General features: G+C 43.1%; 1 protein-coding gene across 1 annotated transcript; it reads left to right on the top strand.

Annotated features, from left to right (window-relative positions):
- On the top strand, positions 1 to 17,181 carry TRAF5 (TNF receptor associated factor 5). The gene is made up of 13 exons (XM_058802168.1): positions 1 to 107; positions 3,432 to 3,497; positions 5,736 to 5,868; positions 6,293 to 6,617; positions 8,373 to 8,430; positions 9,655 to 9,756; positions 10,092 to 10,256; positions 10,558 to 10,635; positions 11,016 to 11,090; positions 11,359 to 11,451; positions 12,389 to 12,529; positions 13,034 to 13,202; positions 13,703 to 17,181. Exons 4-13 carry the CDS (start codon positions 6,403 to 6,405, stop codon positions 14,278 to 14,280), a joined length of 1,674 nt encoding a protein of 557 aa, XP_058658151.1. The 5' UTR covers positions 1 to 107; positions 3,432 to 3,497; positions 5,736 to 5,868; positions 6,293 to 6,402; the 3' UTR covers positions 14,281 to 17,181.
- The last annotated feature ends 323 nt before the right edge of the window (positions 17,182 to 17,504 follow it).

The following is a 17,504-nucleotide window of genomic DNA, read 5'->3' as shown; positions in this document are numbered from 1 at the left end:
GGTGGAAGGTGGAATCTACTCTGCATCTTGGATTCTGACTGTGAGAAACGTCCTTGGTAACCTGGTGTTGCTCCAGATGGTGAATTTGCAGTCCCTGCATCATTGCAGTAAGGCAAAATGCTTTTCAGTGGCTTGCCTTGTATCCTAACACTTCTAAAACATTTTTATGCATGCTCTTTTCAAAGCTACTCTGGGGGATTTCCACTCCCTTGCTGTTTTAAAATGCTTGTACTGCTATGCTAACCACAAAGCTCACGCTGGTAGACTCTGTCTCTCTGTCTCTGTCTCTCTCTCATTTTCTCCCCATTGAGGACCAGCTACAGCTTCCAGGTATGGCTTTACCAAAATGTGTCTTATTAATGCTGGCAGCAGCTTAACTTTGCCAGAATTATTTCTCATTTCTGAAGAGCTATTCAGGGGCTTGGCACACAGAGGCTGGGGGAAGGCTGCAGACCCAGAAACATCTCAGGGAACAAGTTCACCCCCTGAACCAGCAAAGTGGTGTCATGATCTTGTAAGGGTGAGAGGCAGAGCCTTCTTACTGAAATTTCTGTTGGTGCTTGGGAAGGTGACAAAGCATTCAGGGATTGCCACAGAAGTGATGGCAACAGGTTTATTTTTCAGCTGTGGATGAGGTTATTTTAAGGCATAACAATATTGTGTTGATTAGAAATAGATTTCTTGATAGTGCAAAATCAATTAATTAATTATTTTTAGAACATCCAGGGAAAACAGGAGATGTAGCAAATAAGTAAACTGGCTATAAAATAAAAGGTGCTTTAGCACCAGACACACTTCATTAATTTTAAGAGTTTATTTTTAATTTTTTTTTTTAATGCAGTGTTGTAACCTGTGTCTTAAAACCCTGACGCAGTCTAGTCTTATGGGAATTCATTGTAATGCTTGACTGTACCTCTGTGCAAAGGAAACCCTACTGTCTTACTCTGCTCAGTGAAAATTTGCCTATGGACATGAGCAAACTGATGCTTGCTTAGTAAGATTTTACTGTGCCTTGAGGATGAGGTAATATTACAGTTGGAACTTCAATAGCATAGTGGTGTCTGTATACAAAAGAAAATGTTTATTTTGCTGTCCTCTGCAGCAACATCCCCCGAGGGTGCTCAGGCACATATCCAATAGGAAATTGTTGCTACTGTTAGAAGTACTCTCTCCTGGGTACCAGCTGGTCACTGCCCTGCAGCTTGTAAGTGACTGGGACAAGAGCAGAGCAGTTCCTGAGGTTCCCTCGCTGCCAGGTGAAGTGGGAGTGAGCCCTGAGTGCTGGCAGTGGGTCTGTGTTGGTGAACAAGGGATCCTTCCCTCCTCAGCCTCTGTGCTGCAGGGACACCCAGGGTGCAGCCAGGGTGCCTCTCCCACATGGGGACTTTGCAAGTGTGTTCTGTTGTCAGCAGTCAAAATGTTCTGTTTCTCCATGGGCTGGAAGGGACAAGGATGATCCCCCAGTGATGTCAGATGTCATCATCTCCTGTTTCCACATGGCTCCCTATAGCTTGCTATATCTTAAATATGTATCTCAGACTGTACAGATACTTCTAGTCATTCTTTAGGAAACTGTTAGCTCTTCCACTCTGTGTGTTGAGTTGGGGCATATATTTTTTGTCCCCAAAATAGTGGAGTTTTGGAGGACCTTAGAGTAGTAAATCATACAACTTTGTTATTTTAATTCAAAAGTACTGGAAGCAGCTAATCTGTTCATAAATTTAATAGTTTATAAGGCAGCTTAGAGAGGGTTGTTTTAATGCAACATGCGTTCCCCTCCATTCTGTTTCTGCCTGTTACCTCCCAATGAAGTGGCTTGATCTTAGACATCCAAATTTGACAAAACTTTTCCCACTGTGCCTAAGACAGTTCTGATCTCCATAAAAGGTAGATAATTTTAGAGGGAGGGACAGGGCATCTTCTCAGCCTCGTCCCTCCCAAGTGTCTTAGTGTAAAGCAACAGAAGTGGACTAGAGCTACAGAAAGGTAGGTGCATAACCTTTTTTCTGTGCCCTGTTGTATGTATGACATGGAAGCTGGCAAGTGAGGAAGGTGCTTTATACTGGGAATACCCCAGTCCTGGAGCGTGGCTGAGCCTCACCCTCCCCTCGTGCAGTGAACCTGGCAGGAGCTGGGCTCTCAGCCCCATTTGCTGGGCAGCAGGACCAGGGATCTTGTCTTCTTGACCATGAGTGGTGATCAAATCTGTGATAACAACCTGGATATTTTCCCTTCTCAGTCTGAGACATGGTGGCACCCACTGCCTGTGCCTGGTTCTGCTGTCCTGGAAGTTTTGGCTGTAATGGTGCACTCACAGCTCATGGGGTAATGATTGTTTCACATTGGAGAAAACAGGAAAAACATGTTCTCTTTTAAAAAAGCAACCACGTTGTAAGGAATGGTTTTTCCTGTGTGCAGAAAGTGTGTTTTTGTGGCTAGAAGAAGTTAATCTGTCCACAGTGGTTCAGTGTGGCAAGGTTGCACACAGCCTCTGTCATTCTGGCTGCTGGTGGTGGAGAGAGAGAGCAGCCGTGCTGGAGGGAGCTGTTTGAACGTGGCTTTAAAATGCTGATGCAATTTTATATCCTAGTAAGTCATGCCCATGCTGATTTTTCTCCTTATTATTATGTTCTGCTCAGTTTCTGAACAAGAAGCAATTTTAAGTGTGGAGCATTTTACTGGAAAATGTTTGGGCTCCGTTTGGTGTGGTAGTATTAAAACAGGATAGCTCCCAATTTATAAAGTTAATTCTTGTTATGAAAATTCTCCCACTTGGATTATTTCCAGTGAGGTTAAGGCATCTGCATGGAAAGAGTTGTTCCAGAAGCATTTTGCTTGTGCAACTCATGGTGCAGGCAGGGCTGGGATGCTGAGGTGGTGGGAAGGTGCAGCTGTGAGCTCTTTGTACTGCACTACATTTGAGCTCCCACTCATTGGTAGCTGTTTATAGGACTTGGGCTTAGTTCCTAGTGATTCATACCACTTTTTTATGTGTGGGTATAATTAATTCTGTTTATTTCAGTATAGGGAAATCCTTTTTTTTGTAATGTGTGTTTTAATGTGTCGATTTTCAGTCTCCATAAATTGGGGGGTTTTGTGTGTGTGCTGTTGCAGTGCAGTTGCAGTGAAAATCCCTTTCCAGCATGCACTGTCTGCCACAAGAGCATCATTATGCAACACGAGCCTGCCGCTCTCTGCTATTTTAAACCAGCATTACAGTTCACACGTGTGCTGAAAAACTGCAGCATACACAAAGGCAGGACAGCTTCCCCTTGCTGGAAGCTATGAGCAGACAGAAGTGAAAGCTCCCTCAGCCCCTACCTACGCTGGCCAGGCATCAGCGTAAGCAGGAAATTGATTCAGATAACCCTGGGGTGCTCTCACTGTCACCTACAGCACTTTTTCCCCTGACGGTTTCCCTTTGGTTTCAGTTCCGAGAGCCCTGCGCTGGGAGCCAGGAGTGGGAGCAGAGCTGCTGCAAGTGCCCTGAGTCACTGGTGAGTGCTGCCATGGGAATTACACTGCCTGGGCTCCTTTGGATCACATCCCACTGAGTGCTGGCTGGCAGGGGCTGCTGCTTCTCAGCTCCTCTGAGCCTGCCCAGCTGATTCACACGGGCACCTCTCCAGCTTGGGCAAAGCGCTGCCATCCACAGGCCCCTCCTGGAGCATCCCATTTCTTCCAGCAGAACAGCTGCAAGCCCTGCAGCAAAGCTCCTGCAAGGCTGGCAGCAGCGGTGAGCTCCCTCATCTTCTGAGGTTTCCGCTCTGCCCTCTGAGCAGGCAGCCTCCCCTTTCACCTGGGGTGCTCTTTCCTGTGTCCTGAGGTGCCCTCAGCTGTGCAGTGCTAGTCTGGGCCAGGCTGAGGTGGAGGAGGTGCTTCCATGGAGATGCCAAGAGTATCCATTTTTAGGAGTGGGATCTGGGTTGGGTGCATTAGGAAGGTGTTTAAAGAGATACAGGCTCTCATTTCAGCAAGAGAGTGTAAAGTGTTGTACCACAGCAGAGTGCTCCTTGCAGAAAGAAATGGGAGTGATTTTGGTTGATTTAATGAGCAGTGAGAGCTCTGGAGGAGTTTCTTGATGGAATTTTTGGCTGCTGAGTGTTTCTTTTTAATGTGTCTCATAACTTTTTTTGCCTAAAATACGTCACCCCAGCTGGAGTTTCTGGAGTTAAGGAAGATCCCTAAAGGCCAAATGGGTAAAACATAGAATTGTTGTCGTTGTTGGTTTTATTTTGGTGTGTTTTTACACAGTGATGCATTAGCTTGCTAAACCATACCATCAGATGAGGTAAGTGCTGGAGCAGGATAGGACTGGGGCAATTGTCTGCCAAGTAAACGGGAGAGAGAGCAGCAATAAGAGAGAGGAAGGAAACTTGTTTCAGGGTTGTCACTGACCCAGGGCAGAGTGAGTTCTTAGGCAGCTCATCCTGTGCGTGGTCCATGCTCTGGAAGTTAATGGTGACAGCTCTCCATCTGCCTTAGAAGCAGCAGGAACACTCTGCTGCTGGCATCTGCTCCTGAGGCAGCCCAGACAGGAGACTGGTAATCCCTCAGGCTGCATTTTGTCATCTCTGGCTAATGTGAGGAAAAGAGAATTGCTCCTTATTAGGTGTCAGGGAACTGGAAGTGCCTTTTCAGAGGAGGAAAGATCGACTGTTTAAAAATGAAAGAAGCAAATGGACAGCCCTGTCTGGTTTGAAGCAGGAGGCTCTTCATTTGGAGGAACCAAACAGAGTAATTTGCAAACTCCTGTTGGAATAATAAGTCTTTAATGGCTGGAATATGATTATGGTTCATATTCCTGAGGGCTACCAGTGTTAGATGCTCAGCTGTGCTGGAGTATGTCAGACATGCAGCCTGGTGAAAGGCAGGGAGACTCTCACAAGCTGGGGAGGTGAATACTGTGTACAGCCACTAACGAGGGTGCTCAGTTACAGGAGCACTTAAATGTTGGCTGTAGAAGACATTTTAATTGGTTAAGTGCTTTGGTGTGTTTTTGAATCAGGCACATTTTCTGTCTGCAGGATTTCCTGGCCCAGTATGGATTGTTAAAGCGGAAAGGAAAATGGATGTTGCTCTCTGAAGCCCAAGGTGCTCTGTGGCAGCTCACTAATTGCTGCTTTTGTGGGCCAGGAGCCGCTGCAGCAGGGAGGGAGGGCGGAGTGTCAGCCCTGGGCGCGCTGTTTCATGCCAAACACGAGGTTGTTAATGGTGATGTGCTGGCCCTGCTTCCCTCCAAAAGCAGCAAATGCCCTGGGTGACCTTACAGGAGATGAGTGAGAGCTCTCAGACAGGTGCTGATGTCAGTAAGAGTGACTCCAGTGACTGACAGGGTGGGTGGTGCACACAGAGAAAAGACAGCATCCTTTACAGCACAGCTGTAAAACTGAGCACTTCCCTCTTGAAATCAGGATCAGGCAGCTCAGGTGTGTTTTGTACAGGCCTGTAAGGAAAACGTTTTCTGAGTGCAAAGCTGCAAGAAATGCCAACCAGAGTGGCTCTAGGGTTTGAGCTACTTGCAAAAAAATAGAAACTGCAAGGTTGAGAGACTGGTGGCAAATCTCAAGGTTTGTGGCATAAGGCTTGGAACAAATTGATGGTTTTTCCTATTGGAAGATTAACATTGCATTCCTGTGCTGTGTATGAGTTATGGTTGGTTGAAGGAGAACTTACGTCACACTTTTAATTGCAACCCCGCTTTTCTTTCTTTTTTTTCCCACCACTTCTTTTAGACAGAATCAATATAGTCAAAAACCTGCACATAATCCAGTAAAATAAGAGTTTACTGCTAGAAATGAATGATCAACAGGAACAAGAAAGGTGTCAAGTTAAGAGGCTTCAACTCCTGTAACACCTAAACTGAAGGTAAAATCCCCCTGCTAGCTTATTTTTTGTATGCTCCTTGCTGTAAACTACAAAGCCATCTCCTGCTTGAAGCAGTGCACTTGCAAATTCATGTGGGTGGGCTCTACTTTATGTGGAGACTTTCCTGGTGAGCATTAAGGCCAAGACTTGGCCTCTGCTTTCCCCAGCTGTGTCTGAGACTCGTGTCGTTTTTTAAGAGCTAAGAACTGCTGCAAGAAAACAAAAAGCAAACAAAAACCCTCCAAAACCGACCAAACCATAAAAATAATTTTTTATGGAATAATTTTCAGACTGTTAAGCTCTTTTCCAAAGAAGTGTGTTTTGATGCTTGCAGCATGATCTTTGTTTTGTGGTTCTGTGAGTGTTATATTGCTCTTCCGTAGCTGGCAGCACGTTTCCCTCTGAAACCTGTGTCCCCCTGCAGATGAGAGCCCTGCTGCCCGCAGCAGCCTGCTGCAAGCGGTAGCCAGAGGCTGCCAGGGAGTGTTGGAAGAGCTTCTCCCTGCATCTGCTTGGCTTCCCAGCGCAGCTCCCATGGCCTGTGACGAGCCCGCTGCTCCCTCGGGCACCTTCACACGGCAGAACTCCTCCAGCACCGGCTCCCTGGACTTCGAGCCCAACGCCGACTACAAGTTCGTGGAGAGCCTGGAGGAGCGCTACAAGTGCGCCCACTGCCACCTGGTGCTGCACAACCCCCACCAGACGGGCTGCGGGCACCGCTTCTGCCAGCACTGCATCCTCGCTCTGAGGTGACAGCACGCTCCTCCCTGTCCGCAGGCTCCCCTGCTCCCTCCTAAAAAAGCAGCCCACGTCTCCTATAAATCAGCAGTGAGTGCCATAGTGATATTGCCCACCCAGTGAGAGGCTGAAGGAGTCAATGGCAGGGCTCTGTTGAACCCAGGGTGAAAAACGCCAATCACTTGTTTTAAAAATTTTAAAAGTTTAATAGTAATAAAATGGTTATAAAAATAATAATATAATTAGAGTAATAATAATTTGGACAATTCGGATTAGGGCAATATGAGATAACAGAAGCAAAGAGTTACGGATGTCCGGGTACCTTTTTCTGGGCAGCACAAGCCTGAAAAAGGACACGTTAATAGAGGATTAACCCTTAAAAGCAGTAACCTATTTCATATTCATACATCTCATACATGATGCATAAATTCCATTCAAACAAGGGATTCTGTCTGGTCAGTGTCAACTTCTTCCTCTTAATCCTGATGGCATCTTCAGGGGTGAGCAAGGTGGGAAGAAGTTCGTTTCTTCTGATAATGAGGCAATAAATTCTCTTTCTCTGAAAGATTCAGGTGTTCTGTGGCTGCTATCTGGTGCAAGTACCTCTTTCCTTTCTTTAAAAAAATATCCCACATACATAGGTCTTATTTTAACTACAAAAATTACCTTTTAACCACAAAACTACATTTACCATACTATTGAAATGTTAATACAGCACTACTAATCAGTACAATAAAATACATACAGTAAATATCTGTGTAGAGCCATATAAATGCACTTTTCACACCACTGACTGTGTGCTCAGTGTTTTAAAGGTGTCTCTAAAGACCTTACCCCATCTGCAGGGAAGTCAGCATAAAGAAACTGTTGATGTAAGCTGATAGTGCTGTGTGAGATGCTGCTGTGGTCTGTCTGTCTGCCATGGTGCTCTTCAGAGGAATTTGCTGCATTGATGTCTCACGGTGTTGCTGCTGGTGGTTAGACTAGGCTGTGTTCATTTGCTTCTGTGTAATTCCTCTGAATTCAGCAGAATTGTAAGCTGATTTTAATATTACCTGATGCTGCAGTCAGATCACAAGGCTGCTGGCATGTCTCTTGCTTGGTACAAATGAGTTTACCCTCCAGACCTGTCTGGGAATACGTTATGGACTCTTTGGTGTGCCTGAGGGCAGGATTTCACCTGGAAAGGTTGCAGATGAGCCTCTTTATGTGGATAGATATCACTAATTACCTTTTGTGAACTTTAGATACTTCATGTTTGCTGCTTTATCTCTGGGTTAACTCCTTTTGCACTGCCTCTATGACTGTTTTCCTGGATTTTACATTATTCCTGTGCCTTTTAAGAAAGAAGCCATTAGATCTCCTTTTAGTGGCATATCAAGGAGGGCACTGCTTCTAGTAGACAAAGGCTGGGTTTAAAGCACACAATGAGAATTTTTGAGATATGACATTTGTGATCTGCAGATGGTCAGACAGTGATGATGTTCCCTTAATTAAAAAACATCTTGTGGTTTTTACCATTGAACACTCTTAAGACAGACTCTGCTTTCTGTTATGTATTCACAGTTACTGCCTTATGTCCTTTTTAAGCTATGGACAGAATTTGGCTGTGCAGTTGCCAGATGAAAGTGTTTTTAAAGGGCTTTTTGTTATTGTTTTTATGCCATCTACTGCTGACTGCTGTCAGAGTCAGATTATAGCATAGCCCAATTTCATAAAACAAATTGAATTTCCTGTGGGTTAACACGACTCTTCTTTTGATCTAGAGAGTTAAATGCAGTACCCACCTGTCCTGTCGACAAAGAAACAATAAAAATGCATGAGGTAAGTGGCTGTAGCTTTATTTCAGCAGTCAGCATTTACATGGGAAAGGCAAGGCAGCTGAGAGCAAGGTGGCTTTCAGTCCTCAGGGCAGAGCAGTTTTTTGTCTCTGAAATAATGCTTAAGGAAGCATTATTCTCTCCCAGAAAGGGATTATGGCTGCCTAGCTTAAGCTTCATTTTATACCTCATGTTCTAAAGTTATTTCATTTTAGTCCTCTGTATTTCCAGTAAAGTGTTGAAGAATTTCACAAAGCTTTGAATCCTCCCAAGTCACCAGATGTATGGTTTTTTAAAGGAGATTTTACTGACTTGCTTTTTAAATTCCCTGTCTTGCTGGAGTATCTTGTTTATTTGATTGTCTTCGTTTTAACTTGGCTATAATTTGATTTCTTGATTATCTCCATTAGATGTCATTAACCCTGAAGACCTAATTTACTTTTGGGTAACTTTTAGAGGAAAAGAGAGATAATACTTTTTATTTTGCAAGCTGTTGTTGCTTTTGGTTGTTTTGTTTTATAATGGAATAGTTTGTCCTTATTTATATTCCAAAGCTTAAAAGTATACTACATACTGGTCCTGCCAGAAATTTTCCAGGGAAATAAAATGTCTCCTTCCTCTCTCTCCTAATCCTGATAGGAAGTTATAATCAGACTATCTACAGGATTTTTGTTTTTCATTTTTCATCTTCTATTTCTTGCAAATTTTGATGACAACAATGCAGGAAGATCTCTAAATAAGGCTGAGAGTTTGCTCTGGGGGCTTCATTTGCCTCTGCATACACAGCTGAGAACAGTGCTGCTTCTCAGAGGTGACAGAAAGGATATCTCAGCATCACCTCCATCCCAAAGGCACTGCTTGAACAGAGTGGAGCATGCACAGAGCTGGCTTTCAGAGCGTGTTAGCTCCAGCTGCTTTCTTCCAGATACAGGCAGGCTCTGGCAGTGCTTATACAGCTCCTGTGCTACTAGTCCTGCTGGCTGTGGGATGGATCAGCATCTCTGGAATAACTACATGGGGAGAAAAAACCTGTGCTTACTAGAAATGTCATAAATGGCTGAATTTATAGTTTCAATACAAATTTTCAATATGAATTATCGAGAGCCATACTCACAATTATGGTGTCTGTGCTTGAACACCTAGAAGATCTGTAGTGATGCTTGTTCTTTAATATTATTTATAACATCCCATGTGACTACATATTAAGGCTAGTTTGCTTCCTTTACAGGTATTCAAAGACAACTGCTGTAAAAGAGAAGTTCTCAACTTGCATGTGTTCTGCAAAAACTTTCCTGACTGCAATTCAAAAGTAATTCTGGGGCGATATCAGGTTGGTTTGCTTGATCAAATTTTGAAGCCTTTGATTTTCATGACAGCTCTGTGTATTTATGATCAGCTAAATTCCTGTGATTGTCTTCAGAGTTATTGTAGCAAAGTGGTTCAAGTACAAGGATTATGACAGCTATACACTGTAAGTAGCATAGATTACAGCTTTTAGCTTGTTCCAGCTTTGCCTTGGGGTGTTGTTTTTTTAATAAGAACCATTTGCTTTATGTAGCCTTTGTAAATCGCAGCATTCATTCATATTCTGAATGCTTAGGTGATTGTTGATTGGAGGGAACCACACTGGCCTTTTGGCATTTACCCTGCTGCTGTGTGTTGCAGGAGCATCTGCAGCAGTGTTTGTTTGAAAGCATGCAGTGCACTAATGATGGATGTCAGGATCAAATTCTCCGCAAAGACCTGAAGGAGCACTTGAGCCAGCACTGTAAATTCCGGGAAGAGAGGTGCCAGTACTGTAATACACATGTGGTCTTAATTAACATAAAGGTAAGATTATGGAGCATTCCTGGGAAACCATCACCTGTTTCCCCTTGATATTGCTGAGTAAAAAGTTTCCAGCATTGCAATGGCACTTAACTCCTGAAACAAAATTTGGCTGAGTGGCTGAAGGAGAAAGTACAATAAATGTAATTTAAATTATACCAATTATTGATGCTCTCTTATGAACAACAAAGTGATATGTGACTTGCATTTGTATGTTTGGGATTACTTTTTGCATAGCTTCCTCTGTATATATTACTTTACAAAAATGAAAGCCATTGCCTTGTTCTGTTTTCTTTTTCTTTAGAATCATGAGAAAAATGACTGCCCTGATTATCCTGTGCCTTGTCTCCAAAACTGTTCACAAATAATTCTGAAAAAAGAGGTACTATTATTTTTTCTGATACTGCAATTCAGCATATCACATAAATTTATGAAAACTGAAAGCTGCAGACCACATTAGCCCATGCCAATAAAATTTCATTGCTCTAATGAAATTTGAAGTTTCCTTTGTTTGATCCTAAAAAGGATAGATCTCCCATCTTCTAAGTGGATTTTTCTGTCACTGTAAGCCATGGGTGTTTTGCAGCATGGAAAAATACCTGGCTTGCTTATTGATTCTGAATACTTGTTTTCCTGGTAAAGTGATTGGTGGTATCATGACAATGGCCTTTATTCACCCTTTTTGCAGGCATTTAGATTTTATTAGTGCTTTGAATGACTAAGAGTTTATTTAATCACAAACTACTTCATTAATACATGCAGATTGAAAAGCACCACGCTGTGTGTCCCGAGGCAGAAGTGGACTGTCCATACAAGCAGTACGGCTGTAATGTAAAGGTACTGTTTTACACATCTTTGTCTGTACCAGGACTGGACTTTGTCTCTCAAACCATCAGAATAATTAAAATAACCAATTTATGTCCTTTCACAACCATTTCTGCTGGCTAAGATGAAATACTAGAGAATCAGGACTGCCCTTCCCTCCCTTTCAAGGCATAAAGGACATATTTTGAATGTTTGCATCAATAATTATTTTACCAACAGCTTCAAAGATCTGCTTATCTTACTATTTTATTCTTTCACTTCCTCCCTCTGCCTCACTAAGGTTAAAAGAGGGAAACTTGCTGAACATGAAAATAGTGCCCTGAGGGAACACATGCTGCAGATTTTAGACAAGAACTCCCAGTTGGAAGAGCAGGTAAGTCATATTTAATGAGCACTCTTCAGCAGTTCTTGACTGGTTAGAGGATGATACGAGATTCTACATTTGTTGCCTGGTTTAGATCAGGTACATTTTAAAAGACTGTTTTTATGGTTTTTCACACCTCAGAAGACAGAGTAAGCTCTTCTAGTGAAGCCAGTTAATTACAGGGAAACCTCTGTGTGCTCAGGCACATATATTCTCCACCAGGCACAGTGGGAGGCTCCTTGCTATTGCTCACCTCATTTGCTTTCAGTCTCTGCTTTACACTGGATTTGAGGTTTAGAGATAAAGTAATTTAAAGTTTAATTGACTAGCCAGGTTGCTCGAAAAGCAGCCTTTAGGTGCCCAGGTCACCTGCTCTGTGTGGAGGCAGCACAGAGGACAGCAGAGCCAGTTGCAGGCACCTCTCTGCTCAAGATCACTTCTTTGGCTCCCAGCAGGAGACTGGATTTAGGCCCAGTCCTGTTAACTTAGTTGATGGGGGACTTACTCTTTGCTTGTTTATGCAAGAAATAAAAGTCCCAAACTGCTAAAACTTGATTTTGAAGTGTGTATCCCTCACTGACTCATCTCTTCTGCTGGTTAGACATCAGCAGAGGAAAAAATGCATATACATACACATGCACCTGTGCATGTAAGTATATATTATCCCACTATAGAGCTGAATGGATCATCACGATGGAAATGAGAGATAGGAGCCTCTTGGCATCTGGAGCCACACAGATCTGCTCAAGAGTCTGATTACCTTATGTGCAGTTCTTGCCAGTGCTTATTCACAAATAGTGAATGAAGGAGTGCTCTGTCTAGCTCAGTTAGAGGATTTGCTTTGTAAACTTTCCCACTGTCTCTTGTATAGTCAGATACATTATAATTTCTGCATCGTATGTTTTGATGTTCCTTAGCATTTATACTCTGATTTTTCCATCTGTAGATATCTGACCTGTATAAGAGCCTGGAATGTAAAGAGATTAAAATCCAGCAGCTAGCAGATGCCATTAAGAAGTGTGAGAAAGAATTCAGACAGTATACACAACTGTTTGGTAACAATAGCAACTTGATGGTAAGCACTCAGGTGAGACCTTGATTTTACTTTTTTTACCAATTGCTTTTTTGCATCCTGAAATATGTTTCTCTGGTAATTGTTGTTATTAATAGCACAGCAGTAACAATCTCCCCAAGACCTTCTCATTTTTTTACAATATGGTATTGTCTTTTCCTTTTAATCAATACAGAAGTTTGGATACATGATCTGGGCAAAAAAAGCACAGTACAAATCCTCATGGTCAGATGCCCAGGGCAAATGTGCAGGTGTAAATTTGAATAATGAGTTGAATGAAGTGGTGCAGTGTGAATGGGTTCTGAATGAGGAATGGCTTCTCAGTCTGTTAATGTGCTGAATTAATCATGAAGGAGCACTGGGATAAGTTCCTAAGCCAGCAGAGCACTTTGAATGCATCACATTGTTGCTACTGCTCACATGCTAGACTTCACTATCTTAATTCAAAGCAAATGCCTGGTTTTATGGATATCTCTTGTCTCTACTTCCCACCCTCTTCCAATGGCATGAACTGGGAAGGCTCTGGCCAGTCATCTGGACAAGTCTGCACGCCTGGAATCACAAGTGAAACAGCTAATACAGATGGCAAACCAGCAGCAAAGTAAACTAGACCTGCGGCCCCTGTTTGACACCATTGAAACCGTGAAACAGAAGATTGCCCTGATGGAGACGTACGACCAGCGCTTGGGTATGTTGGCACTTCCCTGCACACGTGGGGGGTTGCTGATTTACTGCTGGCTAAGTGGGGGTTCTGGTGCTACAATCGGGCAGTTGGAGCTTTTCACTAGAAAGGGCTTTCTTCTTGCATTCTGAGACCAAACTGTGATGGTGTGTGCGGTGTTCTCCCATCTTTCCCTACTGCACAGTATCTCCTGAACTCCGGTGGCACTGCAGGGCCACAGAGCCACAGAGCTGGCCTTGGTTTGGCTCCCGCACTGTGATGGAGGCCATGATGCTATTCAGACATTCATGATTTATAGTTGACAGCTTTTCTTACTCAACTACCAGCTGCTGCAATTACAGTTTTAAAAAGTTAACAGCTGTAGTTCATAGCCTGTACTCACACTTGGGTAGATCAGTTTTGCCAGCTTGAGCCTGGGTGCTCGTTTTATCCAGGGCTCTGACGGTTTTATTTTACCAAATGTGTCTCTCTTTGTTCTATTTCTTTTTATTTCGCTCTTCTCTCAGTTGTTTTGGAAGATCAATCCAGCAAACATGATCGCCAGATCAATAATCACAAAGCACAGCTCAATAAAAACGAAGAACGATTTAAGCTTTTGGAAGGCACGTGCTACAATGGGAAATTAATCTGGAAAATCACGGACTACAAGAAGAAGAAAAGAGAGGCAGTGGAGGGCCGTGTGCCGTCCATAGCCAGCCAGCCCTTCTACACCAGCCGCTGCGGGTACAGGCTGTGTGCTAGAGCCTACCTGAACGGGGACGGCTCGGGAAAGGGAACCCACATCTCCCTCTACTTCGTGGTCATGAGGGGCGAGTTTGACTCGCTGCTGCTGTGGCCTTTCAAGCAGAAGGTTACACTTATGCTTTTGGACCAAAGTGGGAAAAAAAATCACATTGTGGAAGTCTTTAGAGCTGACCCCAACAGCAGCAGTTTCAAAAGGCCGGATGGAGAAATGAATATCGCCTCTGGCTGTCCGCGCTTCGTGCCACACACCGTCCTGGAAAGCACAAAGAACACCTACATCAGAGATGACACTCTCTTCTTGAAAGTGGTCGTGGACCTAACTGACCTGGAGGAACTGTGAAAAGCCCGGTCAACGTGACTGCTGCTTCTGTGGTGAGCACCAGCCATGCAATAGCAAATTGCCACCAGTCAAGCTACTGAGAATGTTTCATGGCTTTGGACTACAGGACAGATAAAGAATTGCCAAAGCATCAGCCTTTCCTTTTCTACCCTTTTTTCAAGACTGCATTTTTAAGGCAGCTAGAAGTCCAGGTTGGCGCAAAGATGCATTCAATCCAGATTGGTTCAGTCCAGGCTGGGGGGAATGCTTGGCTCCCATCCCCAGACTGGCATTTGGAGATGAACCTCCTCCAGTAAATTTCCAGGAGCCCAGGCAGGCCTGTGGGCTCCTCTCCCTCACACAGAAGTGAAGCCATGCCCAAACATGCAAGTGCATTTCATCTGTCTGCAATGGAAACATTTCAACATTAGCAAATTTGAATCAATGTGTCTTGATCCCTCCATCTTCTGGATTTTTGAAGCAGGGAGAATGGCTTAAGTCAGGCAGGGTAAACATTGGCCAAGTATCTTGCATCTTTTTTATTAGTTTTAATCGTGTTTGTCCAGAAAGCCCAGAGGAATGCCTCTTACTTTTTTAGCCTGTTTTTTCAGCTGTATAGAGTACCCCAGGTCACAACAGCTTTCTTGTGTCCTTTCCACTCCTGCCTAGTGCCTTGGGACTGGTTTCCATTGGTGGTAAACATCCACAGTCCCCATCTGAAGCCAAAAGCTGCAGGTGCTTCTCACCTCTCAGGACATGGCCAGAGGCAGGGCATTCAGCCAGCCTGCCAGCTCCTGGCTGCACTGCTGGAGGAGGGCCAAAACTCCTGTTCTTTTGCTTCCACATCTGTGCAAAAGAGATGTTTTCTGGCCTTACCAGCTCTACAAAAGGCAGGAAGAGCTTGGGGAATAGCTCACTTATGTAACATGCACTTTTCCTCTCTCCTAGAAGTTTGGGGAAGAAGGGGGAAAATAGATTAGGGAGTGAGGTTGCTGTAAGAAGCCAATTTTGACAATCAGTGCAGCTTTAGTGTTTGTTAAAGGATGACACAGCTGCTGACCGTGATGTCTGAAGATCTTAATTTTTATTCCAAGTTCCTTCCATATTGCAAAGGAATGTGTGCATTGTACAGGGTTTATTTGAGACAGACTAAAACCACCAAGGTCAGGCACTGAGGAACATGTAACACAGAACACATGTGCCTTTTTAAAGCCCTTTGGGTGCCTGTAAGAGGGATGTAATTCTGCATGCTCAGTGATTTTGTTATTACAAGTGGCAGAATTTTGCATCTCTCATCTCTTACAGGTCAGGTGGGGAAACACCTCAGCATTATCCATTGCTCCAAAGCTTATCAAGAGACAGCAAGAAACTAAGCTGGTTTTGGAGTAAGAGTAAACTAGGCAGGATAAAAATCAAAATAGGGCACAGACTGAAAGGCATAAGATAGAAAATTCAAGAGGGCAAATGTGGTAAAATGAAAAATACCCTTCCCATAAGGGATGTTGATAAGACTCTAAATAATTCAAGGATTGATACCAAGATGAAGGCAAAGTACTTTATTTTGTATCTGCAATCTTATTGCTAGACATTCACTTTCCCACGTGGTTTTCAGGGCATAATTCAGACACATGTATTTTCTAACTCAGGGGTGGAGGGGAAGAGACCTTAGTAATCTGTACCTCCTGGTGGGTTAGCACATGGGAAATCTTTGTTTTGATCTAGAAGTCCTTTTGTTTTATAATGTCAAGATGTACTGAGCCACCATAGGGGCTTTCCATGTTCCCGGGGACAGATTGTGAGGAACAAATTTTTTCTTGTGTACCTCCACCATTGACCTCAGGAGTCATTTCAGCTGTAAAACAGAATGAATTAGGCATAACACTTGGTTACATAAAGAGCAGGCTTGTTTTGACAGTGGTATGCCATTCTGTGACATCAACCCTGAGCCTGGATTTCATGTCACTCATTACTTTAATTTTTGTCATGTAACCTTCAAAGTGACACAACTTCCATAATAACCACTAACAACTGATGGGAATGTACCATCCCTGTGTCCTGGGACTCTCCAGGACACTGAGTGTTCAATACAGAAAGTGATAAAGGACAAGCAAGGGAGGCAAGATGGAAAGGATGTGTGTGGTCTGTATCCTGGCAAATTCCCAGCCCCCTCTGCCTCCACCACCCCAAATGTAAAATGGGAATAATAATACTTGCAGAAGCACTAGGGCTATTTAAATGTTTGTGAAGAAGTTTGAGCATGAAAAGAGCTAAGTATTATTAAAACTCCATTTCTAATTGTTAGAATAGGTGATGGCATAGTGATGTGGATAAGTGTTTAGTGTTTTCCTAGACAGATTTTGGAAGCATGTTTGGTTTTATGCAGTTCCTACCTGCAGTCTCTCCTCTACCTACTGGTTGGGTTTAGGTTTTTGCCGTGAATATTCCTTTTAAAATTCTGAAGCACAAATTCATCCTGGGCGATGGAAACATCCCTTTTGAAATACTGCCTGTTTTATAAAGAATTAGTTGAGAAGATTAATTTTTTTAAAGACAACCTTCTTTAAATTTGTTCTTTTTAGTACAGAAATTAAGATATTTATGTTAAAATTTTCAGTGATTTTTTTACTGCTTGTAAACAGGGTTTTAAATTTCATCCCATTCCTAATAAAATGTTGTATAGCATGAACTGTCAGGAAGAATTTTGATGTTGCATGAAGAATACCAAAAAACTTTTCAATAATATTGTACTGGGTAAGTAACCAAAAGAGCATAGGGTATTTCTACATGAGCATACCATATGTTTCTAATATATTTATTGATAGTTTGTAGTTGTTTGAATATCTCTTACTACAATAGAGGCATTTTTCTAGCCGAATGTCTTTACTGTGTACATAAACTAATGTAAGAATAAATAATGTTATCATCCTTCTAGAGGGACTGTTTTTGGCTGGACTGAAGGAGACTTTTAAGGATGTGGAGTACTGGACTTTTGTTTACACTAATTTAAAAAAAAATTACAAAAACCAACACTGCTTAAGATTAGGAATCAATGTGCTTCACGGGTATTTTGGTTCGCACTTGGATATCGCAGAGCAAGTTCAGTAAATCCTAAGCTAGATCAGATGAATATCCTCGAGGTCTGAGGCTGCACTGCGATGACAATTTGTGCTTGGGCCGGCTTTGGGCTCAGCAGGGCTTGGATTTGTTTCGGTTCAGAGCAGGAACAGGAACTGTTCCAGAATCCC

This window comes from Ammospiza caudacuta, chromosome 3 (genome assembly GCF_027887145.1).
Source record: "Ammospiza caudacuta isolate bAmmCau1 chromosome 3, bAmmCau1.pri, whole genome shotgun sequence".
NCBI lineage: Eukaryota > Metazoa > Chordata > Aves > Passeriformes > Passerellidae > Ammospiza > Ammospiza caudacuta.
The sequence above is the reverse complement of the archived record's forward strand: the minus strand, read 5'-3'. Positions and strand labels throughout refer to the sequence as shown.